The following is a 26776-nucleotide window of genomic DNA, read 5'->3' on the forward strand; positions in this document are numbered from 1 at the left end:
TGCCCTGGCCGGGAATCGAACCCGGGTCCTCCGCACGCTAGGCCGATGCTCTACCGCTGAGCCAACCGGCCAGGGCCATAATTTGGTTATATTTTATAATGAAAAATAAATACATAACCCTCAAAACCACCACCTTCCGATCTCCCCTCCCCACGACGCCCCTAATCAGCAGGAAGTAGCCAGACGAATAGCGGCGCCCCTATTTAACACAAATCGGAATGTAAGGTTGGTGGACAATGGGGAAGGGTCATATGAGGAACCAGACCTGGGAACTTCGGCTGGAACCGCCCACACCCTGCACGCCAAAAGAAACTTCCCAGGAGTCCTTGGGAAAAGAGCGACTGTCCACCAGCCAGTGAGATTTTGCCACATCATATCAACTCACCTCCACCCTAGAGACCCTTTAAATTTCCCCCACACGGTTTCCTCCATGCGACTTCTCTGGCCCCTGGCCCCCGGACCAGAGAACCTCATGGGGTGGGAAGCGCTGTACTAAATAAAGCTTTTGCTTATCCATACTTCATAAAAAAAATAAATACAAAGACAAAATTTGGAAACAGAAAATATGCAGAGTTTACATGAAATCAAAGCTTATATAAGTCTGTCTTTCCTAAATGGGCTTCATGTTTACACAAGTGATATGGCCAAATGTTTAACTCTGATATATGTAACAGTACTAATTACCTCATATGTACCACCAGATACAATGGTAACAGTAAGTACAGATGAGTTAGAAAGAAATGCAACTGCAACTGCCTTCCTCTCCCCTTTCTCCTTCATATCTAATAGTAGTTCACATTTCACTTAAGGGTTAGCCTTTTTCTTCCCTCAGCTTTCTACTATCTTTTCCTATCCATCTTTCCAGACCAAACTCAAACCCAGTCTCCCATTAAAATGTCTTGACCTTGACAACTGGTGGTACAGTGGAGAGCGCGTAAAACTGGGACGCTGAGGTCCCAGGTTCAAAATCCCAAGGTTGCTGGCTTGAGCACATGCTTGTTGACATGATCCCATGGTTGCTGGCTTGAGGAGGGGGTCAATGACTTAGCTGGAGCCCCACAGTCAAGGCATATGAGAAGCAATCAATGAACAACTAAAGTGACGAAACTATGACTCTGGAATGGGGAGAGGGCCAGAAAAAAAATGTCTTGATTCCATCCTAACTGGTCTTTCTATTCTTTTCCTCTGCATTTGGGTCTCATACTGTAAAATTGGCACTTTAATACACACTCCTATACTGTTCATCTCATAACTCAGTATCTTCTCCCTATGGTTAACTGGAGTTAAACCAATTTAATGAGGAATTATTTATTCAGCAAGGGACAAAACCCATTAAGGCACAATTTACTGAGCTACTTGTTATAACTATACTGCTCAAAAAAATTAGGGGATATTTTATCACTTCATATTCATTTTGAAATATCCCCTAGTTTTTGTGAGTAGAGAAGAATTTGGTCCAGGGGAGGTGGAGTAGAAAGACAGAAGGGATAATCTGAGCTCCCCAATACATTCAAGAGCCTTTCTTCTTGCTCATTTAAAAACTTGTAAGATTCAACAGTAAAAGAGATCATTTTTGTCGTAATTCAGAAAAGTCTTTTCTCCTCTATGTTCAACTCTTGAGCAGCTACAGGTGAGAGTTTCTTATTGCCCCGGCTGGTTGGCTCAGTGGTATAGTGTCAGCCCAGCATGTGGATGTTCTGGGTTCAATTTCTGGTCAGGGCACACAGAAGCAACCATCTGCTTCTTCACTCTTCCCCTCTATTCTCTCTCTCTTCCTCTCCTGCAGCCAAGGCTGTACTGGATGGAGTACGTTGGCCTAGGAGCTGAGGATGGCTCCATGGCCTCACCTCAGGTGCTGGAATGGCTCCAGTTACAACAGAGCAATAGCCCCAGGTGGGCAGAGTATCATCCCCTGGTGGGCTTGCAAAGTGGACCCCAGTCAGGAGCATGCAGGAGTCTGTCTCTCTGCCTTCCCGCTTCTCATTTAAGGAGGGGGAAAAAAAAAAAAAGAGTCCCTTATCATATTTTTCCTTTATTTTTTTTTTTTGTATTTTTCCGAAGCTGGAAACAGGGAGAGACAGTCAGACAGACTCCCGCATGTGCCCGACCGGGATCCAACCGGCACGCCCACCAGGGGGCGATGCTCTGCCCCTCTGGGGCGGCGCTCTGTTGCGACCAGAGCCACTCTAGCGCCTGGGGCAGAGGCCAAGGAGCCATCCCCAGTGCCCGGGTCATCTTTGCTCCAATGGAGCCTCGGCTGCGGGAAGGGAAGAGAGAGACAGAGAGGAAGGAGAGGGGGAGGGGTGGAGAAGCAGATGGGCGCTTCTCCTGTGTGCCCTGGCCGGGAATCGAACCCAGGACCCCTTGCACGCCAGGCCAACACTCTACCACTGAGTCAACCGGCCAAGGCATATTTTTCCTTTAAACTAGGGCAGTCAAAGCTAATGCTAGCCTAACCAGGCAGTGGTGCCATGGACAGAGCATCAGATTGGGACACAGAGGACCCAGGTTCAAAACCCTGAGGTTGCCAGCTGGAACAAGGGGTCACTCGGTCTGTTGTAGCCCCCGGGTCAAGGCACATATGAGAACGCAATCAATAAACTAAGGTGCCACAACGAAGAATTGATGCTTCTCATCTCTCTCCCTTCCTGTCTGTCTATTCCTATCTGTCCCTCTGTCACCAAAAAAAAAAAAAAAAAAAAAAAAAAAGCCAATGCTATAGCCTCCCTACCTCCTATGACATATGTGTCTTCCTAATCCTCTCCCCCTCCAGAGTAAGCAAACTAACATACTTACATGAGATGCTAAAGCTGCAGAATCCTTACATTTCTTCAATTTCAAAGCAGATCTCCCACCCCAACTTCTACCCACCATTCCTCTATTTTTCAAAAATTCATGTCATTCAATGAGTTCCACATTATGCTTCATAAAGGGATGCTTGGGGGATTTTCCAGGGTAAGGAGGCTACACATATAAAGTCAACCATTTGAGTAAAGTTTTGTTTGGGGGCTGGGTTGGGGAAGGGGGTATTCCACTGCTAATGTTTGAAACTGTTAGACCAGTGTTTTTCAACTACAGATCTGCAGACCAGTCCACCAGAAATATTGTGCCAGTCCACAAAAAAGTTAACCACCCTGCCTGGCCTGTGGTGGCGCAGCAGATAAAGCATCGACTTGGAACACTGGGGTCACCAGAGTGAAACCCTTATCAAGGCACATAAGACAAGCAACTACTATGAATTGATGCTTCCTGCTCCCCCACTCACTTTCTCTTTCTCTCTAAAATCAAATTTTTTTTTTTTTTTTTTTTTCATTTTTCTGAAGCTGGAAACAGGGAGAGACAGCCAGACAGACTCCCGCATGCGCCCGACCGGGATCCACCCGGCACGCCCACCAGGGGCGACGCTCTGCCCACCAGGGGGCGATGCTCTGCCCATCCTGGGCGTCACCATGTTGCGACCAGAGCCACTCTAGCGCCCGGGGCAGAGGCCACAGAGCCATCCCCAGCGCCCGGGCCATCTTTGCTCCAACGGAGCCTCGGCTGCGGGAGGGGAAGAGAGAGACAGAGAGGGAAAGCGCGGCGGAGGGGTGGAGAAGCAAATGGGCGCTTCTCCTGTGTGCCCTGGCCGGAATCGAACCCGGGTCCTCCGCACGCTAGGCCGACGCTCTACCACTGAGCCAACCGGCCAGGGCCTAAAATCAACTTTTTAAAAAAACTTTTAGCCTGACCAAGCAGGCAGTGGCGCAGTAGACAGAGTGTAGGACTAGGATGTAGAGGACCCAGGTTCGAAACCCCGAGGTCGCCAGGTTGAGCACAGGCTCATCTCATTTGAGCAAGGCTCACCAGCTTGAGCAAGGGGTCACTCGGTCTACTGTAGTCCCCCATCAAGGCTCATATGAGAAAGCAATCAATGAACAACTAAGGTGCCGCAACAAAGAATTGATGCTTCTCATCTATCTCCCTTCCTGTCTGTCTGCCCCTATCTATCCCTCTCTGACTCTCTGTCTCTGTCAAAAACAAAAACCAAAAAACTTTTAATTAAAAAATTTTAAAAAGTTAACCACCCTAATATAGTATGAAGACTATAGACCCAATGATCTTAGTCTACTTCTCTTATGCTCAGGGTGATTTCTGCTTTAGCAGTCCCCAAAATAATTCTATTTTCACCAGTCCCTAAGTGTAAAAGGTTGAAAACCACTATGTTAGAGGACTAATCTTTATTTCTGGCATATAAGCTGAATGGCTCACACCTGAATAATTCTTCTTCTTTTTTTTTTTTTTTTTTGTGGAATAATAAAGGGCTTTATTGAGTAAAGAGCACACACCCCACCCAGCAAGGTTCCCTGGCCCCGAGGAAAGAAACATGGAGGCTAGGGAAGTTGCCTGAATAATTCTTAATGTAAACTATTCAGAGTAGATACTGAATGATTCTAGCATTGCTAAAATATCTATTCTGCTGTGGAAAAACCAATCTTTAACCATATTAAAAACAGAAACTGCCATTTTTATATGGTTTAAATTTACCAAAATAGCCCACACTAACTAAATAAAAGCTGCTCTCACTTCACTAAATCTCTTTAAGGATTGGAACAGATAGCCTGAAAGACTTTGTGAGCTGGTAAACATGGGAACAATAGAAACAACAAATGCAGTCTGTTAACTGATGTGTGGAGACTAAAACCTTCAAACAGCTAACAGCAAAGCACTCTGATGTTACTTTTATTAAACAAATAGCCACTGACATTTGCAGTCATCATCATCTACCTCTCCACAGTCCCTGAATAAACTTATACCATCCCACTGCTTGAAATTCCATTCAAGATATAACCTTTTCCTTCTTCTCCATCTCAATCTTTCACTTGCTCCCACTTGAACATTCCTTTAAATTTTTTTATTTCTAGGAGCTCTTTATGTGGCTGCCTTCTCTCACTGCATGTTGCCTCTAGAACCACACTGCATAAGTAGAACATCAGTTCTACTTTCTTAGCTTGTGTGACTTTTCAAAGTTACTTACTTTTCTCTGTGCTTCATTGTCTTTATCTGTAAAATTGGGATAGTTGCACCTACCCTACAATAATATGAGAATAAAAATTTACATATGCAAAGTATTCAAGACAGCTGTGTGCTAGATGATGTACAATATCCTTCAATAATCAAACTCTGCCTGGCCTATGGTGGCACAATAGATAAAGCACTTACCTGGAATGTTGAGGTAACCAGTTCAAAACCCTGTGGTTGCCCAGTCAAGGCACATATAAGAAGCAACTACTGGTCCTGGCCAGTTGGCTCAATCTGCATCTCTAACCCTCCCCTATCTCCCTCTCTCCCTCTCTCTCCTCCCCTCAGTCATGGCTCGAATGGTTTGAGCAAAGTTGGCCCCTGGTGCTGAGGATGGCTCCATGGCAGGGGTCCCCAAACTTTTTACACAGGGGGCCAGTTCACTGTCCCTCAGACCATTGGAGGGCCAGACTATAAAAAAAACTATGAACAAATCCCTATGCACACTGCACAGATTTTATTTTAAAGTAAAAAAAACAAAACGGGAACAAATACAATATTTAAAATAAAGAACAAGTAAATTTAAATCAACCAACTGACCAGTATTTCAATGGGAACTATGCTCCTCTCACTGACCACCAATGAAAGAGGTGCCCCTTCCGGAAGTGCGGCGGGGCCGGATAAATGGCCTCAGGGGGCCACATGTGGCCCACGGGCCGTAGTTTGGGGACCCCTGCTCCATGGCCTCAGCCTCAGGAACTAAAATATATAGTTTGGTTGCCAAGCAACAGAGCTACAGCCCAGCCAGAGTATGGGCAGCAGACTATCACCTGGTAGAGACTTGCCAAGTGGATCCCTGTTGGGGCATACGTGGGAGCCTGTCTCTGCCTCCCCACCTCTCACTTAATAAAAAAAGAAAGCAAGAAGCAACTATGAATTGATGCTCCCCTCACAATTCTCTTTCTCTATCCTGTCTAAAAACATCAATAAATAAAATCTCTTAAAAGTAAGATATGGCCTGACCTGTGGTGGCACAGTGGATAGAACGTCGACCTGGAAATGCTGAGGTCGCCGGTTCGAAACCCTGGGCTTGCCTGGTCAGGGCACATGTGGGAGTTGATGCTTCCAGCTCCTCCCCCCCCCCCCCCCCCCGTCTCTCTCTCTCCTCTCTAAAATGAATTAAAAAAAAAAAAAAAAAGTAAGATATGAAGGCCCTTGCCGGTTGGCTTAGTGCTAGAGCGTCAGCCTGGTGTGGAGTCCCGGGTTCAATTCCCAGCCAGGGCACACAGGAGAGGCGCCCATCTGCTTCTCCACCCCCCCCTCTCTTTCCTCTCTGTCTCTCTCCTCTCCCGCAGCCAAGGCTCCATTGGAGCAAAGTTGGCCCTGGTGGTGCTGAGGATGGCTCTGTGGTCTCTGCCTCAGGCGCTAGAATGGCTCTGGTTGCAACAGAGCGATGCCCCAGATGGGCAGAGCATCTCCCCCTGGTGGGTGTGCCAGGTGGATCCAGGTCGGGCGCATGCGGGAGTCTGTCTGACTGCCTCCCCGTTTCCAACTTCAGAAAAACACACACACACAAAAAAAGTAAGATATGGAAAACATGTCCATCACACTCTTCAAATCCACAGATCCACTTCCCCATTTCCACTGTCTTGGTTCAAGCTCTCATTGTCTTTTTCTCTCAGACTATTACAGAAGCTTCTTTTGATCTTTGAGCCATTTACTCTTCATTTAATGAGTTTAGGTAAATTGCTAACCTGAGTTTACATTTCCCTGTATGTAAACATGGGATTCTGCCTCCAGGATTGTTATGAGGACTAAAGACTATTCAAGTACCTAACAAAGTCAATGCTCAATAAGTATTTCAGCCCTGGCCAGGTAGCTCAGTTGGTTAGAGCGTCACCCAGATATGCCAAGGTTGCGGGTTCAATCCCTGGTCAGAACACACACAAGAATCAACTGATAAATAAATAAGTGGAACAACAAATTGAAGTTTCTCTCTCTCATAAACAACAGTGCTTCATCCTTCCTATCCTCCAAACTGCCACTGCACATTAACTACCCTCCCTCTACAATCCAACTACAATGAAAATACAGGATAAAGTGCAAAGGTCTTCATACACTAGGCCCAACCAACCTGGTTCAGCTTTATCACTTACCATTCTTTTCCACATTAAACTTCTCATTATTCTGAAAACATAACCTAAGCATTCAAAAGACTATTTTTCTTTTTTTTCTGAAGCTGGAAACGGGGAGACAGACAGACTCTCGCATGCGCCTGACCGGGATCCACCCGGCACGCCCGGGCGAAGCTCTGCCCCTCCGGGGCGTCGCTCTGCCGCGACCAGAGCCACTCCAGCGCCTGGGGCAGAGGCCAAGGAGTCATCCCCAGCGCCTGGGCCATCCCTGCTCCAATGGAGCCCTGGCTGCGGAAGGGGAAGAGAGAGACAGAGAGGAAGGAGGGGGAGGGGGGAGGGGTGGAGAAGCAAATGGGCACCTCTCCTACGTGCCCTGGCCGGGAATCGAACCCGGGTCCCCTGCACGCCAGGCCAACGCTCCACCGCTGAGCCAACCGGCCAGGGCCCAAAAGACTGTATTTTTAACATGCTGTTTCCTCTTCCTAGAATGTCCTTCTTGCTTTTCTAGCTGGAAAACTCCATATATCAGTCAGTGGTCCATGGGCTTTGGGGCTAGAAAGACTCTGTGGCACTTCAAGTGTAGTTCCAACATATTTATTTATTTATTTATTTAGACAAAGGTTGAAAAAAAGACATGTCAGAACTTCACTGGTTCATAAATGCCTTGAACAACAACTTTGCTAAGCTGGATAAGTTTAAATTTCCTTAAAATTTTAAGCCTGACTGATGGTGGCACAGTGGATAAAGCATTGATCTGGGATTGCCAAGGTGCCAGATTTGAAACCCTGAGGTTGCTGGCTTAAGCGCAGGCTTCCCAGCTTGAGTGTGGATCATCAAAATGATTGTATGATCACTGGTTTGAGCCCAAGGTTGCTGGCTTGAGCAAGAGGTCCCTGGCTCAGCTTGAACCCCCAGGTCAAGGCACATATTAGAAACAACTAAAGTCCCACAACTATGAGTTAATGCTTCCCATCTTCTCTCCCATCCAGTATGTCTCTCTTCCTCTCCCTCAAAAAAATTTTTTTAAAAAGGCCCTGGCACAGCAGGGCCTTTTTAAAAAAGGCCCTTTTAAAGGCCCTTTATCAACAGCACCACCACCTGACTTGTGGTGGTGCTGTGGATAAAGCGTCAACCTGGAAACTGAGGTTGCCGGTTCAAAACCCTGGCTTGCCTGGTCAAGGCACATATGGGAGTTGATGCTTCCTGCTCCTCCCTCTTCTCTCTCTCTCTCTCTCCCCCCTCCTCTCTAAAATAAATAAATAAATTTAAGAAAGGCCCTGGCCTGTTGGCTCAGTGGTAAAACGTGGGCCTCACGTGTGGATGCCCTGCGTTCAATTTCTGATCAGAGCACACAGGAGAAGCAATCATCTGATTTTCCACACCTCCCCCCGCCCCTCTCTCACTCTCATTTCTATCCTCTCCTGCAGCCATGGCTCAATTGGTTCAAGCGAGTTGGCCCTTGGTGCTGAGGATGGTTCCCGTGGCCTCCACCTCAGGTGCTAAAAATAGCTCGGTTCCCAACCAAAGGAGCAACAGGTCCCAGATGGGCAGAGCATTGCCCAGTAATGAGTTTGCCAGGTGGATCCCGGTCAGGATACACGTAGGAGACTGTCAGTCTCTCTGCCTTCCCTGCTCTCAATTAAAAAAAAAAAAAGTTGTGATTTGTATATATAGTTTTCCAATTTCCATGATGTAAATAATAAGGCTGATTTCAAATACCAATATGGTATCACTGAATGTGGGGTTGAGAAGACATGTGTAACAGCAATTTTATGTAAGATACAATAAATGTTACCTCAAGAGTAACCAATTTGGCCTGACCAGGCAGTAGTGCAGTGAACAGTGTTGGCCCAAGACACTGAGGACCCAGGTTCAAAACCCCAAGGTCACCGGCGTGAGCATGAGATCATAGACATGACCTCATGGTCACTGGCTTAAAGTCCAAGGTCGCTGGCTTGAGCAAGGATCACAGGCCCAGCTGGAGCCCCCCCATCAAGACATGTATGAGAAAGCAATCAATGGACAATTAAAGTGCCACAACAATGAGTTGATGGTTCTCATCTCTTTCCTTTCCTGTTTATCCATCTGTCCCTTCATCTCAGTTAAAAAAAAAAAAAAAAGAGTAAGGAATTTGAATATTTATTATGGTAACAATATTGGCAGTTTAAGTAGTTTAATTGTAACTTACATTACAAATAATTATCATGTAATTCAATGTAATATGTTTTAATATATACATGTATTTTTTTAACAGAGAGAGTCAGCGACAGACAGGAACGGAGACAGATGAGAAGCATCAATCATTAGTTTTTCATTGCGTGTTGCAACACCTTATTTGTTCATTGATTGCTTTCTCACATGTGCCTTGACCGTGGGGCCTTCAGCAGACTGAATAACCCCTTGCTCAAGCCAGCGACCTTGGGACCAAGCTGGTGAGCTTTGCTCAAACCAGATGAGCCCGTGCTCAAGCTGGCGACCTCAGGGTCTCAAACCTGGGTCCTCCGCATCCCAGTCCGACGCTCCATCCTCTGCACCACCGCCTGGTCAGGCACTACATGTATTTATTTTTAAATTTATATAAGTTGTTTTATAATGACCATGTTTAACAACCAGCTTGCTAAAAAAAATTTTTTTAATTTATTGACTTTATAGAGAGTAGAAGGGGAGAACAAGAAGTAGTTGCTTCACTCCAGCTGTTCCTTGGTTGCTTGTCATATGCATCTTGACCAGGCAAGCTCAGGGTGTCGAACCAGTGACCTCAGTGTTCCAGGTTGGCACTCTATCCACTATGCCACCACAAGGCAAGTACTAAAATTTTTAAAAGCTAAACAACTGGCCCACAATTGACGAGTTCCCGTACATCACTGGACTTAACACTGAAATAACCAACTCAACCACTTATAAGGTATGAGACCTTACATAAATAACTTATATGAGAGTTGAGCCTGCTTCCTCATCTGAAATATGAGCCTGCTTCCTCATCTGAAATATGAGAATTACATATTAGATGAGACAGCTAAACTTTTATGTGCCCTATGTGCCAAGCACTTACTACATGCCAAGCACTGTGCTATCATTTCAGTGATTACTCATTCTATTTGACATGGTTCAAATGTTATTTTCTCCATGATGCCTTTCTTAATTTCTCCAAATTTATCACTCTTTTTCAGAAAGCCAAAATATTTTTTCATTCCTCCATTACAGTTCTCATTCCATATTTTATTTATTCTGTTGTCCTCTTAACACTGCCTGGTCCTAAGGCAAAGATGGTGCCTTGTTTATCTGTTCTAAAAGAGTAATTAACAAAAACATTTGTTGAAAGTTAGATACAAAGAACATGGTTCAAGAAGATGCAAATTTAGTGTCATCTAATTTCTTGACCCCCTTTAAAGAGGCTACAAAAAGGCATTTTATCAGTCACAAAGCAAGGAAAGTGATGAGTAATACAAATAGAATTTCCTCAACCATTTTTGCAGACATGAGTCAAATTTATCGGCAAGACAGAAGTAGACATAGACAGCCTCAGAATTTTACAAAAAGTTCAGGTTTGTCATCTCAATTTAAACAAGATATCCACTAATTGTGAAGAGGCAATTTAAAATAGCAGTGGAATAGGAAAATACTAAATGGAAAGAAACAATACCCACATTTATTTATTTCCTAAGGATTTAATAAGAAAACAATATAATTGGCTAAAATAATGTTTTCTTCCTCTCTGACTTTGGTATCACTAAACCATGGCTATTTTTAAATTTTTTCTAAAGTTAAAAATGGAGCCATGGTGCTAACTTCAAATGTTTCTCAAACAAGAAGCAAAATGCCCAAATTAAAGGGTTAGAAGAAAAATAATGGGCATAAGAAAAAAAAGGCTTCCTTATGAAAGAAAAAGAAAAACATTACTTGTGCTAATACTACAGAAAAACTGAATTTTTTTTTAAAAAATGTAACATTTCTCTTTAATAATCATGCCTATATTTCTTTAAGAAGCCCTGCCACATGTGGTGGCGCAGTGGGTAAAGCATTTGACCTGGAATGCTGAGGTCGCCAGTAAAAAATCCTGGGTTTGCCTGGTTAAGGCATACACAAGAAGCAACTACTAAAAAAGTTGATGCCTCCCACTTCTCCCCAACCCTTCTTTCTCTCTCCTCTCTCTCTCTAAAAATCACTAAATAAAGTCCCTTTCAAACTGCTCTCAGCAGTCACTTAAAAAAAGAAAAAGTTTCTACCCTAGCCAGGTAGGTCAATTGGTTACAGCATCCTCCCGATACACCAAGGTTGCAGGTTTGATCCCCAGTCAGGGCACATGCAAGAATCAACCAATGAATACATGAATCAGTGGAACAACAAATCAATGTCTCTCAATCTCTCTTCCCCCTTCCTCTTTAAAAATAAATAAAAACTAAAAAATAAATATATCTTGAGTATATTTTAGGACCATGACGGCAAACCTTTTTATAAAAACCGCCCACTTTTGCAGGTTGTGCTGGTCCCTCCCGCTGCGGTTTTTTTATTTTTTTAAAGATTTAATTCAGTTTAGAGAGAGAGAGAGAGAGAGAGAGAGAAGGGAGACAGAAGGGAGGAGGAGCAGGAAGCATCAACTCCCACATGTGCCTTGACCAGGCAAGCCCAGGGTTTCAAACTGGCTTTTGACCTGCAAAAGTGGGCGGTTTTTTATAAAAAGGTTCGCCACCACAGTTCTAGGATAACAACTTTTTCACTAATATTTACACAGTATTTAAATATATTAAAAAATAGCCTGACCAGGTGGTGGCGTAGTGGATAGAGCGTCAGACTGGGATGCAAACAACCCAGGTTCGAGACCAGGAGGTCGCCAGCTTGAGCGCGGGCTCATCTGGTTTGAGCAAAGCTCACCAGCTTGGACCCAAGGTCGCTGGCTTGAGCAAGGGGTCACTCGGTCTGCTGAAGGCCCACGGTCAAGGCACATATGAGAAAGCAATCAATGAACAACTAAGGTGTCGCAATAAAAAACTGATGATTGGCCCTGGCCGGTTGGCTCAGCGGTAGAGCGTCGGCCTGGCGTGCAGGGGACCCGGGTTCGATTCCCGGCCAGGGCACATAGGAGAAGCGCCCATTTGCTTCTCCACCCCCATCCCCTCCTTCCTCTCTGTCTCTCTCTTCCCCTCCCGCAGCCAAGGCTCCATTGGAGCAAAAAAAATGGCCCGGGCGCTGGAGATGGCTCCTTGGCCTCTGCCCCAGGCGCTAGAGTGGCTCTGGTCGCGGCAGAGCGTCGCCCCAGAGGGGCAGAGCATCGCCCTCTGGTGAGCAGAGCGTCGCCCCTGGTGGGCGTGCCAGGTGGATCCCGGTCGGGCGCATGCGGGAGTCTGTCTGACTGTCTCTCCCCGTTTTCAGCTTCAGATAAGAAAAAAAAAACCAAAAAAAAAAACAACTGATGATTGATGCTCTCATCTCTCTCCATTCCTGTCTGTCCCTGTCTATCCCTCTCTCTGACTCTGTCTCTGTAAAACAAAAAGAAACCAATATATATAATAAATAAAAGACATTTAAAAATAAATAAATAAATAAATAACTACCGCCTGACCAGGTGGTGGTGCAGTGGATAGAGCGTCAGACTGGGACGCAGAGGACCCAGGTTCGAGGCCCCAGAGCTTGCCAGCTTGAGCGCAGGCTCATCTGGTTTGATACAGGATCGCCAGCTTGAGCTGGGGTCGCTGGCTTGAGCAAGGGGTCATTCGGTGTGCTATAGTCACCCCCGGCCTGCCCCCCACATCAAGGCACATATGAAAAAGCAATCAAGAACAACTAAGGTGCTACAATAAAGAATTGATGCTTCTCATCTCTCTCCTTCCTGTCTGTCTCTATCTGTCCCTCTCTGTTTCTGTCACAAAAAGAAAAAGAAAATAAGAATGTTTACTGCTGTGGTATTTTGCTGGAGAAAAATTACTAAAAAGCTGACAGCCTGGGCCTGGCCAGTGGTAATGCAGTAGATAAAGCGTCAACCTGGAACGCTGAGGTAGCCAGTTTGAAACCTTGGGCTTGCCTGGTCAAGGTACATGTGAGAGTTGATGCTTCCTGCTCCTCCCCCCTTCTGTCTCCCTTCTCTCTCTCTCTCCTAAATTGAATTAAAATCTTTAAAAAAAATTAAAAAGCTGACAGCCTCACCAGGCAGTGACACAGTGGATAGAGTGTCGGACTGGGATGCAGAGGACCCAGGTTTGAATCCCCAAGGTTGCCAGATTGAGTGCGGGGTCGCTGGCTTGAGTGTGGGATCATAGACATGACCCCGTGGTCACTTGCTCTGCTGTAGTCACCCCCATCCTGCCCTCCATCAAGACACATATGAGAAAGCAATCAATGAACAACTAAGGAGCTGCAATGAAGAAGTGATGCTTCTCATCTCTCCTTTCCTGTCTGCCTATCCCTATCTTTCCCTCTCCCTGTCTGTCTGTCTCTCTCTCTCTCTCACACACACACACACACACACACACAAGATGAAATATTCAGGAGTTAGGAATTGATAAATTATATCTATGATAGAATACTATGAAGCCATCAAAAATGATGTCACAGGCCCTCCTGGCCAGTTGGCTCAGTGGTAGAGCATCAGCCTGGCATGTGGAAGTCCGGGTTCGATTCCCAGCCAGGGTACACAGAAGCGTCCATCTGCTTCTCCACCCCTTCCCCTTTCCTTCTCTCTATCTCTCTCTTCCCTTCCTGCAGCCAAGGCTCCATGGGAGCAAAGTTGGCCTGGGCACTGAAGATGGCTACATAGCCTCTGCTTCAGGCACTAGTCCAATGGATAGAACATCGACTGACCTGGGATGCTGATGTCACAGGTTAGAAACCCCAAGATTTCCTGCCTGAGCCCAGGCTCATCCAGCTTAAGCACAGGCCTGCCAGCCTGCACACCAGGGTAGCTGGCTTGAGTGCAGGATCACACTGGCTTGGCTTGAACACCCTTGCCACCCCTAGTCAAGGCACATAAGAGAAGCAATCAAAAAACAACTATGGTGACATAACTATGAGTTGATCTTCTCATCTCTCTCCCTTCCTGTGTGTGTGTGTCTCTCTCTCTCTTTCTCAAAAGAAAAAAAAAATGTTACAGGCCCTGGCTGGGTAGGCTCAGTTGGTTAGAGGCATCATCCCAACATGCCAAGGTTAAAGGATCAATCCTCACATACAAGACTCAACCAATAAATGCATAAATGAGTGGAGGAATAAGTCGATGCGTGTGTCTCTCTCTAAAAATTAATTTTCTTTTTCTTCTTTTCTGAGTGAGAGGAGGGAAGATAGATTCCCATTTGCACTCCAACCAGGATTCACCTGGCAACCCCCATCTGGGGCCATGCTAGCAAACCAAGCTATTTTTAGCACCTGGGGCAGAGGCTCCACAGAACAATCCTCAGCACCAGGGTGGCAGGAGAAGAAAGAGAGAGGAGGAGGAAGGAGGGGGAGGTGTGGAGAAGCAGACGGTCGCTTCTCCTGTGTGCCCTGATCGGGAATCAAACCAGGGACATCTACACACAGGGACCGCTGCTCTATCACTGAACCAACCAGCCAGGGCCTAAAAATTAATTTTCAAAAAAAATTAATAATTTTTAATGTTATAGGAGGTCTGGCCAGATAGCTCAACCAGTTAAAACATCATCCCACTGCACAGAAGCTGCTGATTCAATCCCTGGTCAGGGTACATACAGAAACAGAGTGGTATCTCTCTCCCAACCCCTTCTTCTCTCTCAAAAGTCAATAAAAAGTAAAATTTTGCCTGACAAGGCAGTGGCGCAGTGGATAGAGCACTGGACTGGGATGCCGAGGACCCAGGTTCGAGACCCCAAGGTCTCCAGCTTGAGCGTGGGCTCATCTGGTTTGAGCAAAGCTCACCAGCTTGGACCCAAGGTTGCTGGCTCAAAGAAGGGGTTACTCGCTCTGCTGTAGCCCCACAGTCAAGGCACATATGAGAAAGCAATCAATGAACAACTAAGGTGTAACAATGAAAAACTGATGATTGATGCTTCTCATCTCTCTCCGTTCCTGTCTGTCTGTCCCTATCTATCCCTCTCTCTATCTGTAACAAAAAAAACAAAAAAAAAGTAAAATTTTTAAAAAATTTAATATCACAGGAGACTATTTAACAATTAGGGAAAGGTTCTAAGCCAATGCAGGTTATAAATTTTATCTGAAATATACAACAAAGTAGACTACATATCCAGGGTGTCAGAAGTTTCAGGCCAGATAGCACCAATGCTTGAATGTTCTATGAAATTGAATTATATCATGTGACAGAACAAGTCAGTAATAACGCAAGGAAAAAATTACTTATTCTGTTTTGATGTGTTCTGCCCAAGATAACATGCCCAATCTCAAAACTTTGGAACAGCTGTGACATCATTATCAGGATAAAATTTAAATATTTCCCTATGTACTAAGTACCATTATTTACAGCCACTATTGTAAATAATACAAAAGCATACATATAAACACAAAACCTAAGGAGATCTACTGCCTCAATGAGCTATCAGTCAGTTCCATTTTCACGAAATCTGTTTTGCTTCAGAAGCCTAATAAAGACTGAAAGAACAGTTTAGTCACTTATGTAAGGATATTAAGAATAACAGTGGGTAGCAGAGTAAGGTAATACTGACTGAAAAGGTAAGTAACTAGGTCTAGAAGTAAAACCCAGCAAGCTCTTCTTACAGAAGATAAACTAAAAAGTTATCTGACACCTGAAAACAATGAAAATACTCAAATATCTTTATGAAATGGTTTTAAGAAGATTCTATAGTTAACAAAAACACTGCCTGACCAGGTGGTGGCACAGTGGATAGAGCATCAGGCTAAGACGTGGAGGACCCAGGTTCGAGACCCCAAGGTTGCCAGCTTAAGCGCAGGCTCATCGGGTTTGAGCGGGGCTCATCAGCTTGAGCCCAAGGTCGCCGGTTCGAGCTAAGGGTCACTCGGTCTGCTGTAGCCCCCCCCCCCCCCCCCCCGTCAAGGCACATATGAGAAAGCAGTCAATGAACAACTAAGGAACCGCAACAAAGAATTTGTTTCTAATCTCTCTCCCATCCTGTCTGTTTGTCCCTATCTGTCCCTCTCTCTGACTCTCTCTGTCTCTATCACAAAAAAAAAGAAAAAACCCTAAGTATTATTACACTCACTTTATCAAAATATTCCAAGACTGGTCAATTCCAAAATATGAATCTTACACCTACTTATGAAGTTCAATTATCATGAACTAAACCACTCAAGTGAATGTAATACAAATACAATACATATTTGATTAAAAAGTTTACATAAATTGACCATCTTCAAATTCGCTACTTCATTTTGAAACCCAAGTTTCTCCATGATTTTAACACATACTAGTTTATCTTAGCCTGACCTATGATGGTGCAGTGAATTGACCTGGAACACTGAGGCACTTAGAACAAGGAAGCAATGAACAATTAAAGTTAAAAAACTGAGTTGATACTTCTCACTCCCCACCCTCTATAAAATCAATAAATAAAATCTTAAAAAATACATAGTTTAGGCCCTGGCCGGTTGACTCAGTGGTAGAGCGTCGGCCTAGCGTGCAGGAATCCCGGGTTCAATTCCTGGCCAGGGTACACAGGAGAAGCGCCCATCTGCTTCTCCACCCCTCCCCCTCTCCTTCCTCTCTGTCTCTCTCTTCCCCTCCCGCAGCCAAGGCTCCATTGGAGCAAAGTTGGCCGGGGTGCTGAGGATGGCTCTGCCTCAGGCACTAGAATGGCTCTGGTTGCAACAGAGCAATGCCCCAGATAGGCAGAGCATTGCCCCCTGGTGGGCATGCCAAGTGGATCCCGGTCGGGCTCATGCGGAAGTCTGTCTGACTGCCTCCCCATTTCCAATTTCAAAAAATACCAAAAAAAAAAAAAAAAAAATACATAGTTTATCTTCTCATTTACCGGTGTGCAGTCCTAAAACATTCCTGTCTCTGCCTTCCTGCTTTTATTTTTTTTTTATTTTTTTATTTTTTTTCATTTTTCTGAAGCTGGAAACAGGGAGAGGCAGTCAGACAGACTCCCGCATGCGCCCGACCGGGATCCACCTGGCACGCCCACCAGGGGCGGTGCTCTGCCCCCCAGGGGGCGATGCTCTGCCCATCCTGGGCGTCGCCATATTGCGACCAGAGCCACTCTAGCGCCTGAGGCAGAGGCCACAGAGCCATGCCCAGCGCCCGGGCCATCTTTGCTCCAATGGAGCCTTGGCTGCGGGAGGGGAAGAGAGAGACAGAGAGGAAAGCGCGGCGGAGGGGTGGAGAAGCAAACGGGCGCTTCTCCTATGTGCCCTGGCCGGGAATCAAACCCAGGTCCTCCACACGCTAGGCCGACGCTCTACCGCTGAGCCAACCAGCCAGGGCCTGCCTTCCTGCTTTTAATCACAAGACATAGGACAGAACTTAGCAGACAAAAGGAAGCAGATTGATAATATGAGATAGATATTAGGTATGTTTCAAGTGGTTAAATGAAGCACCTGGACGCCAAAATCTGCCATGCTACTACATCGTGCCTAAAAGTTCATGTCCTCCTTTCTTGTACTTCTAGGAGCCTGTGAAGACATCTTTAGACCTTTCAGATGTCTGGCAAAAAATAACCAGTATTGGCCCTGGCCAGTTGGCTCAGTGGTAGAGCGTCAGCCTGGCGTGTAGAGGTCCTGGGTTCGATTCCCGGCCAGGGCACACAGGAGAAGCGCCCATCTGCTTCTCCACCCCTCCCCCTCTCCTTCCTCTCTGTCTCTCTCTTCCCCTCCCGCAGCGAGGCTCCAGTGGAGCAAAGATGGCCCGGGCGCTGGGGATGGCTCCTTGGCCTCTGCCCCAGGCGCTAGAGTGGCTCTGGTCACAACAGAGCGACGCACCGGAGGGGCAGAGCATCGCCCCCTGGTAGGCAGAGCGTCGCCCCCTGGTGGGCGTGCAGGGTGGATCCCGGTCGAGCGCATGCGGGAGTCTCTCTCCCCGTTTCCAGCTTCAGAAAAATACAAAAACAAAACAAAACCAGTAAACTATCCTTTTTTACAAGATTATGGAAGATTTTAAGTTAATTGGGGAAGGGGTGAGTTTAAAGAACTAAACTAAAAAGGAGAGTTTCTTTTTTTCTTTTTAGGAATTTTTAAATTTATTGATTTGGGAGAGAGGGAGAGAGGAAGAGAGGAAGAGAAAGGGGAAGTGGGGGGCTGGGGACAGGGGGAGAAGGGAGAAAGGAAGGGGGAGTTGGGGAGGGGAGGGGACAAGGACAAGAAAGGAGAGGGGAAGGGGGAGAAGAGAGAGGGAAGGGAGTGAGAGAGGGGGAGAAGGAAAAGAGAAAAAGAGCAAGAGAAACATCTATCTGTTGTTCCACTCATCCATCAATATATTCATTGGCTGCTTCTTTACGTGCTCTGAAAGGGAATGGAAACTATAACTTTGGCTTGTATGATGATATGCTAACCAACTGCCTACCCAGCCAGAGTAAGGAGGAAGTTTCTGACAGCCAACTTTTCGGTTATATGGCTCCATATCACCAATGCTTTTAGCATTACTGACAAGTGTATCTCCATTTATTTACCTGTACACACTAGCATATGAAATGGCAACCATCCTACTTTAGTTGAACTATGAACCTCTGATCCTAGTATTATAGAGATGAAGAATCAACCAAAGGGAACGCCTCCCACACTGCTCAAAGGAGAAAGTCTTTATAGAAAAACAAATACAGTACCTCAGATCCTTGATCAAATATATAAATTCTCTATAATTTCTTAACAAATTTAGGGAAAATACATTTACATAAGCTTGTTAGATTATTTTTTTATTTTATAACGAATTTACTGGGGTGATGCTGGTTAATAAACTTATACTTCAGGTGTAAAATTCTATAATATATCATCTGTATACTGTATCGTGTTCACCACCCCAAGTCAAGTCTCCTTCCATCACCATTTATCCCACCTATACCCTCTTCTACCTCCCCTCATCCCCCAGTTTTATTTTACATTTGAAGCTAACCACTCAGGATTCTCTCATTTACAGATCTTTTTAAAAATTTTCCTCCCTGCCCATAATCCTTCTACCTACTTCCTACATTTAAATGTGACTAAGTCCTGTATAATATATGATCTGCCCTAACCAGTATTTTATCGTTCCCTTATGGTCCTAAAGTTTACATTCACTCAATACACAAGGACCAAGCATTATCAACTCTTTCAAATATATAAATTCAACTCTTTAGTATGGACCTATGTCCATCCCTCTACCCAAGATTCCCACTTGTTACAAAGGAAACGAGAAAGTGACTCTTCAGGAATACAACAAAATATTAAGAGCAAGAAGTCAACCTATTCTGGGACCTGTTTCCCCAATATTATATAATAAACATCTAACTTTTCCAATGGGAAAAAGGTTTTGAAAAAAGCAAGCAAACACTAAGGGTAGGAGCAAGAAAGTTCGTTCTTAAAAACATCCTCTTAACATTGCCAGTTGTCAAAAGGCAGGCTGAAAGATGAGGTCAGGGCTTGGTGACACACAAACTCTTGGAAAAAACCACAGTACCCTTGTGAGGCCAAAAGTTAATTCTGACAGAACTTGTATCTTTTTCTTTGCCTTATTACAGCCTCAATCTTTTCCTACTTTAGTTTCCATGGTTTGTTAATTTTTTTAATTTGTTTACATAGATTCTAGTGTTGCCCGGAATGCACCCCCCCTCCCGTATTCCCCTCAACATCCATGGTTTTACTACTTCAAACATCCCCTTTGCATTTCTTTCAGACTCACTCTGCACCTCTTTCTGCATCATGTAAATTTTCTCTACATTGTTTTCCTTTAAGCCTATATTTCTGTCCTTTAATGTTCCCACATTCCCTCACAAGGTTCAAATAGTTAAGAACAATTATACTCCCATAAAGCACCGAACTGTTACGTGATACCTGTGTTATTTACAGAGCTTTTATTATTCAGTATAATACCTCTCCTGTTCTCTCTTGTTCCTTCTCTCCCTTCCCTAAGTCTTAAGAATGGTAAGCTGGTTACCTTTTTAACACTTTCTTCTTCCTCTTGGCGTTTCTCATAGTGTGAGAAGTCATCAAAAATGGAAGTGGTGTGCTTGTAGCTGGCTATAATTTTCAACACCTGCTTAGCCTTTTCCAGAGGCACTTCCTGAGTGTCCCTGGAGTTGGTCACTGGTTTATTCTCGTTGTTCTCTAGGCGAATGTGTCGCAGCTGGCTGTTGGGAACGTCCTTCACAAAAATCCACCTGACATCAAAGCGACCCTTCCATTTGTCCTGGGACCACACACCTGCACAAGTGTTGTAGTCCACAGCAGATTTCATTTCTGCAACACCACAGAAGTGTCCACTGCCGTTGACACTGAAAAGTAAGTAAACAGGGCCTTTCCCGTTCATGGAGCGATAGGCAGCATCCAGTCTCTTGTTACCGTGCTCTGTGCTGCACCAGATATTATACTTAATGGAACGGTGGATATCGTCCTCAGAGTAGCTCTTAATGATGAAAACCCGGCCATGTTTGAGATTCCAGTCAAAATCCTTGGGGTTATAGTTATTAATGGACCGTAGCTTCTCCAACACTGGGTGAGGTTCTGAAGGAGTAGATCCAGATCCAGCCTGAGACTGTCCTACTCCATTACCATCCACCCCATTATGACCAAACCCACTGCCACGGTTCCGAGGTGCTACCCAACGGGCTGGCTGAGCTGCCTGTTGCTGGACTGAGAGCTGGGCAGGCTGTGGTGGAGGTGGGGGCAATGTCTGTGTTTGCTGCCCTACTGATGCCTGAGCCACTGGTGGGCTACTGTTAACCTGCTGACCTACAGGCTGGGGAGACCCCTGGGTTGGCTGCTGACCTATATTCTGAACCAAAGCCTGTGATGGGGCTTTTGCCACAGGACCCTTGTTATCCCAAGTTCCAATATCCATGTTATGCTTTATTGGGGGTGGTGGAAGACTTGACCCTGCAATGCCATTCTTGGTCTTCAACTTAGGTTGCTGTTTAGCAGGCTTGCTAGCAATATCAGCCCAAGATGCTGGTTTTGGAGGAGCAATGGTAGCTGGAGGCAAACTATTAGAAGCCACGATGTTACTAGTAATGGACCCACTACCAACAGCAGAGCCTACAACTTTTGGAACATTACTTGCAACTTCTGTGCTACCCAACTTCAGTGCTGCCATCCCCTGGTCTATAGTATTCATGCCAGGAGCTTTATTGAGGGTCTCACTGGCAAAAGCTGACTGTCCATCAATCATGGCTCCACCTAAGGAGCTAGGCGCATAAGCATAATTGCTACTATATCCAGAGCTCTGAGTAGACTGTCCCTGAGAACTGTTATTTCCCCAAGCTGAGAAGTCAATACCACTGGGAAAGAAATTAAAACCATGCTGACCAAGAAATGGAGTGCTACCAAGGGCTCCTGGTTGTCCAAACATTGCATCTGGTAGGAAGTGAGGCTCTCCGTTGCTCAGTTGTCCATAAGAAGTTAGATAGGGCATGGCTGTGTCACCCCCAGTAGACCAAGCAGCTTCACCCAAAGAATAAGAGAAGCCAATGGAGGGACTGTAGTAACTGGGTAAGTAGGAATCTGACATGGCAGTATATGCATTATTCTGTGGAAGAAAAAAAAGCAAATCAAAACTAAACACAATAAATAAAACAATCAGAAACCTTCCCAATTATTAACAGAATTCAAGTGTTCCATCCTTTACCATAAAAAAGGAGAGTGACCTTTCCAGATGGTCTTGTCCCATAAACTTGCTTCTGTTTTATTTTAAGAAATTTTAGTTCAATAATTGAAATGCTTAAGCATTTAAAGCTGAATTTCCACAGTGAATATCGGCCTTAACTTTAGCACCACAATTCAGAAAAGAGAAAATCCAGAATCTCAACCACAGTTAAGCCTTGCTCTTTAAGTGTTGAGATGCTTTTATTAAACCAGTATCTTTGGATGAGAAAATTTTGGTAGAACAAAGGAGTGTTCATGAGTATCCTATTAAGACCATACTATAATAAGTAAAACAATAAAACAAAGAGAACTAGAAATTAAAAGTTCTATCCCAAAAATCTGTGCAGCCATTCCTTAAGCCATGAATCAAAAGGCAAGGTTTTACAACTATATTTAAAGAGCAAGAGTGTCTGTGTGTCAAGAAAACTTAACTCTTTAATAGTCACATTTGTTATTTTATATATGTTCATAACTCCTGCACTGTATTCTATGTTAAAATACTGGTACATTGGGCCCTGGCCGGTTGGCTCAGCGGTAGAGCGTCGACCTAGCGTGCGGAGGACCCGGGTTCGATTCCCGGCCAGGGCACACAGGAGAAGCGCCCATTTACTTCTCCACCCCTCCGCTGCACCTTCCTCTCTGTCTCTCTCTTCCCCTCCTGCAGCCAAGGCTCCAATGGAACAGGAATGGCCCGGGCGCTGGGGATGGCTCTGTGGCCTCTGCCTCAGGTGCTAGAGTGGCTCTGGTCGCAACATGGCGACACCCAGGATGGGCAGAGCATTGCCCCCTGGTGGGCAGAGCATCGCCCCATGGTGGGCGTGCCAGGTGGATCCCGGTCAGGCGCATGCGGGAGTCTGTCTGTCTCTCCGTTTCCAGCTTCAGAAAAATGCAAAAGAAAATGCAAAAAAAAAAAAAAAATACTGGTGCATTAATTTATTTTCAAGGCACAAAAAAATACAAAATTTAAAGACAGGATTTTGGAATATATCAAATGAATCTGATTACATTAAAAAAGCACGGTTCACTACATCTAGTTTACAGTCGTAGCCTCTTGGCAAACCATCTGGGAACATCAACAGATGTCACTATTTAATTATAACCTGGAAAGGAAATGTACAGTAGCTTCCAGAGGATTTAAAATTAAAAAAAAAAATGTTGCTACCTATTCTGCTTCTCCTATAAAACTGACTGTAAACTAAATAAAATGCACATTAAAATCAGGAATATAATTCTTTAGACATCAGTCCATTATCTTTAAAAAAGGAATCATCCTGAAGAATAACCAGAAATGTAAACTTACGTGCAACTTAGTCTTCACATCAGAAGGCAGATTACACTGCAAAAACCTCCATCATTGAGTTTGTGCTGAAAGTACTTTCACTTTTTTTTTAAAAAAATCCAATAGCTCACAAAACAGTCCCTTAAATAAGAAGCTGGATACATAAAATTGGTCTCTATAGATGTAGATATAGCTCAACTGAAGAGAACTTTATCCTAACTTCAAAATAGTTCTAATAAATAAGACTCCATTAACTAGTCAAAATAGGGAATTTTAGTCTTAAGAGACTTGGATAACCACCACTATATCTTAGGCCTTAAAAGTCTGTATTATTCACAAAGAGAACTAGATAGAGGGTGACAGGACAATCTGACTTTGGGTGATGGGTATGCAACATAATTGAACTTTAAGATAACCTGGACATATTATCTTTGAATATATGTATCTTGATTTACTGATGTCACCCCATTAAAAATAAATACAATATAATAAAAAAAAAAGTCTGTATTATTAAAAGAGTACTTCTCCCTAGACACTAAAATGTATCTCAAAGATTAAATGTTTCTACTAATGTGGTTTTGATTAAAATGGTGGTGCTTTTCTCTGCCAGTTTAAAATTTTCCTTAAAAAAAAAAGCTGTCTTCACACACAGAGACTACTCTTAAAATTAAGGATCTCTCTCACCCTGGCTGGTTGGCTCAGTGGTAGAGTGTCAGGCAGGCATGTGGACGTCCCAGGTTCAATTCCCTGTCAGAGCACACATGAGTAACCATCTGCTTGTCCACCCCTCCCTCTCCCCCCCTTCTCTCTTTCTTCCCTTCTCACAGTCAGTGGCTGGATTGGTTCGAGTGAGGATAGCTCAATTAATTCTAGCATCAGCCCCTGACAAGGGTTGCCAGGTGAATCCTGGTCAGGGCGAGTGCAGGAGTCTATCTCCCCTCTTCTCACTTCAAAAAAAAAAAAAAGCACTATCTCTTTAAGATAGTGGCATTAACTTTAACGAACCCAAACCCATTATGTATAAAAAATTCAGTCTATAATGACTGGATTAAGCCTGAAGAATTACTCCAACATAAGGTGATGAAAATTGATTAAAAAAAGAGATGAATTATTCTTCAAGGTGAACTACAATAGACAAAGATTCTCAGATTGTCTATTCAACTAAGATTTCTACTTTCCCCCAATATTTTAAAAATAGACATTTAAGTTTTAGTTTACTTAAGAAAAAAACAAATGCACTTAATATCATCACATGTTATGCCATTATATAGCTGAATGCCTACACCTGAACTAGCAGGTTCCCACATGCCCGAGCTCAAAAATCTGAATTACACAATGTTTCACAAGACTACCTAGAATTATATTTCCAAATGCTCCCACTCTCCCTGTTATAATGATTATGTAAGCAAACTACTTCAATAGCAGGAACCTATTAATAGTTCATTCCTCTATTTCCTTCCCTACTTTTCCTGATTAACTGGTTGTCTTCTGCAAAAACATTTTTCCGATCACTTTGCTTAAGTGGTTTCTATATATTCAATGCAAAAAAACTTACATAAGGAATCTAGAAGTTTTATATAAGATTTAGGTCCAAAAATGGACATACTCATATGTCTAAACTATTACCATATATCATGCTGCACCCGATCAGAATTTATATCAATGTTCCATAAGTTTCCTCTTCTTTTAGGATATTTTGGATGAGTTACTGACAATTTTCCTTTTGGTTTACCAGTTTGGGAATTATACTTACTACAACTTTGCGGCAGAAAGTATTTACACAAAAGAACTGCCACATTAAATAAGTTTTTACCTGCACAGGTCATGTACCTGTACACCACTAATATTCACATTAGAAGATTAATTTGCAAAACCCTCAATCATTTCTTCATCTTGTGCTAAGCAATTTTGTATTCTTTTTTTTTTTTAATAACTTTTTCTTTTTTTTTTTTTCTTTTTTTATTTATTTCATTTTTTAGAGAGGAGAGGAAGAGACAGAGAGAGAGAGAGAGAGAGGAGAGACAGAGAGAGAAGGGGGGAGGAGCTGGAAGCATCAACTCCCATATGTGCCTTGACCAGGCAAGCCCAGGGTTTCGAACCGGCGACCTCAGCATTTCCAGGTCGACGCTTTATCCACTGCGCCACCACAGGTCAGGCATATTTTGTATTCTTTTAACTCCATTTTGTAAATCCTGCAGCATCCTTCTTATGTGAGAATTCAGATATATACAAAGTTGATCTCTAGTTACAGCTCAACTCGAAAAACAAATACCTAACTCCAAAATAGTTCTATATCTAAGACACCGCTAACTAGTAACCGAGAGGAGAGGAAAAGTACCCAGTTCAGCAGCCCTGAATAAAGTTCAGGTGATTTATTCGTTCTTCCCATCACATATAAATCCAATTTTCAGAAAAGAAAAAGGGTCTGGGGGTGAAAATTCAGAACATTTAACACAGGGAACACTGCATATTCTTGGTAGGGAGGAAGAATTAGTCAAACAGGTGTTACTGTTAGTACACTGTAAAAGGTCATCAGAATAAGTCTCAGAGTACAATGTCTGCTGACAAGAGAGATGGAAATCTTAACAGTCTATAACATTTGTAACAACTTTTGATAACACATTGACTAACAGTAAGAAAGTCACCCCCTGCCCCCGAAAATGAGACGTATTGACAGGGAAGAGGAAGAATGGCATACACCCTTTGATCAGGCATGTAAATGGTTAACTACTCACGGGCCTTGCCTGCGGACTCAAGTAAGGTTCAAAATCATCATCATTTAATCCATCCTTTTGATGAACAGATCCGTTTTGTACTAAATTTAAAAAAAAATTCAAATTAGGAGTGTCTCAAATCATACACTCTCCCTCCTAAATTCATCAGATCTATACTAACCAGAGATAAACCTTACTAAACAGAACAATTAAGTTTGAATTTCAAAAGGATAAAAATGAGAGTGAATGCTCAGCAGTACTGGTCAGTAAAAATGTCTCCTTCCACCCAGAGCAAGTTGATCTAAAAAGGTCATTTTATTGGCTCCTCGAGATTTCAATGCCCTCCCGCTTCCCCCACCCCCACCCCGGTCACATGTGAGTACTTCCAGAGTGTGATCCACGAGGATGAAAAACAAAGGCCTTCTAAGACCTACAGGAAACTAAGGACCTGAGACATTTCAAAACCGAATCCACCCCCACCCTTCATGAATTACTCCTTGTTCGCGAAAAAGCCGTTCCCCAGCTGCAGGAGCGCGCCGAAAGGGTCAAATACTAACGAGTGAGGCACCTGCGAGCCCAGGGGCTTCCGAAGGCTGCTCGGCCCGGGGCGCCTCCCCGAGACCCCGCCCCCAACTCTCGGCGCCCCCCTCCCGCCCGGGGCCACCGGCGGGGCCGGGCTCACCTTTGTTTCCTTGACCTTTTGGTCTCTGCGGGCGAAGGAAATGTCGCCAAGCAGCAAGTTGTCCGAGGAAGAAATGAAAAAGAGAAGACAAATTAACGCCGGGCCCGAGGAGGGAATAAAGGAGCAGGCCTGCGGGGAGGGGAGGCGTCAGCAGGGGCGGTGAGAGGGGGCAGGCTGGAAACGGGAGGTGCGGAGTAACGCCAGGCCGGCGGGGCCGGCGGGGCCCGCGGACAAAAAAACCGGGACGCGCCGCAGCAGCGCAGCG

The 26776-nt window shown here is 44.4% G+C and overlaps 1 protein-coding gene across 1 annotated transcript in view; it reads right to left on the minus strand.

Annotated features, from left to right (window-relative positions):
• The window catches only part of YTHDF2 (YTH N6-methyladenosine RNA binding protein F2), a 43849-nt gene that overhangs the window by 15891 nt on the left and 1182 nt on the right, over positions 1 to 26776 (minus strand). The window contains exons 2-4 of the mRNA XM_066269887.1: positions 26512 to 26536; positions 25851 to 25930; positions 20134 to 21720 (exon numbers count right to left, since the gene is read on the minus strand). Of these exons, the coding sequence (XP_066125984.1) occupies positions 20134 to 21720; positions 25851 to 25930; positions 26512 to 26536 (1692 nt within the window). The remainder of the gene's footprint in view (positions 1 to 20133; positions 21721 to 25850; positions 25931 to 26511; positions 26537 to 26776) is intronic.

The sequence above is a fragment of the Saccopteryx bilineata genome, chromosome 3 (genome assembly GCF_036850765.1).
Source record: "Saccopteryx bilineata isolate mSacBil1 chromosome 3, mSacBil1_pri_phased_curated, whole genome shotgun sequence".
NCBI lineage: Eukaryota > Metazoa > Chordata > Mammalia > Chiroptera > Emballonuridae > Saccopteryx > Saccopteryx bilineata.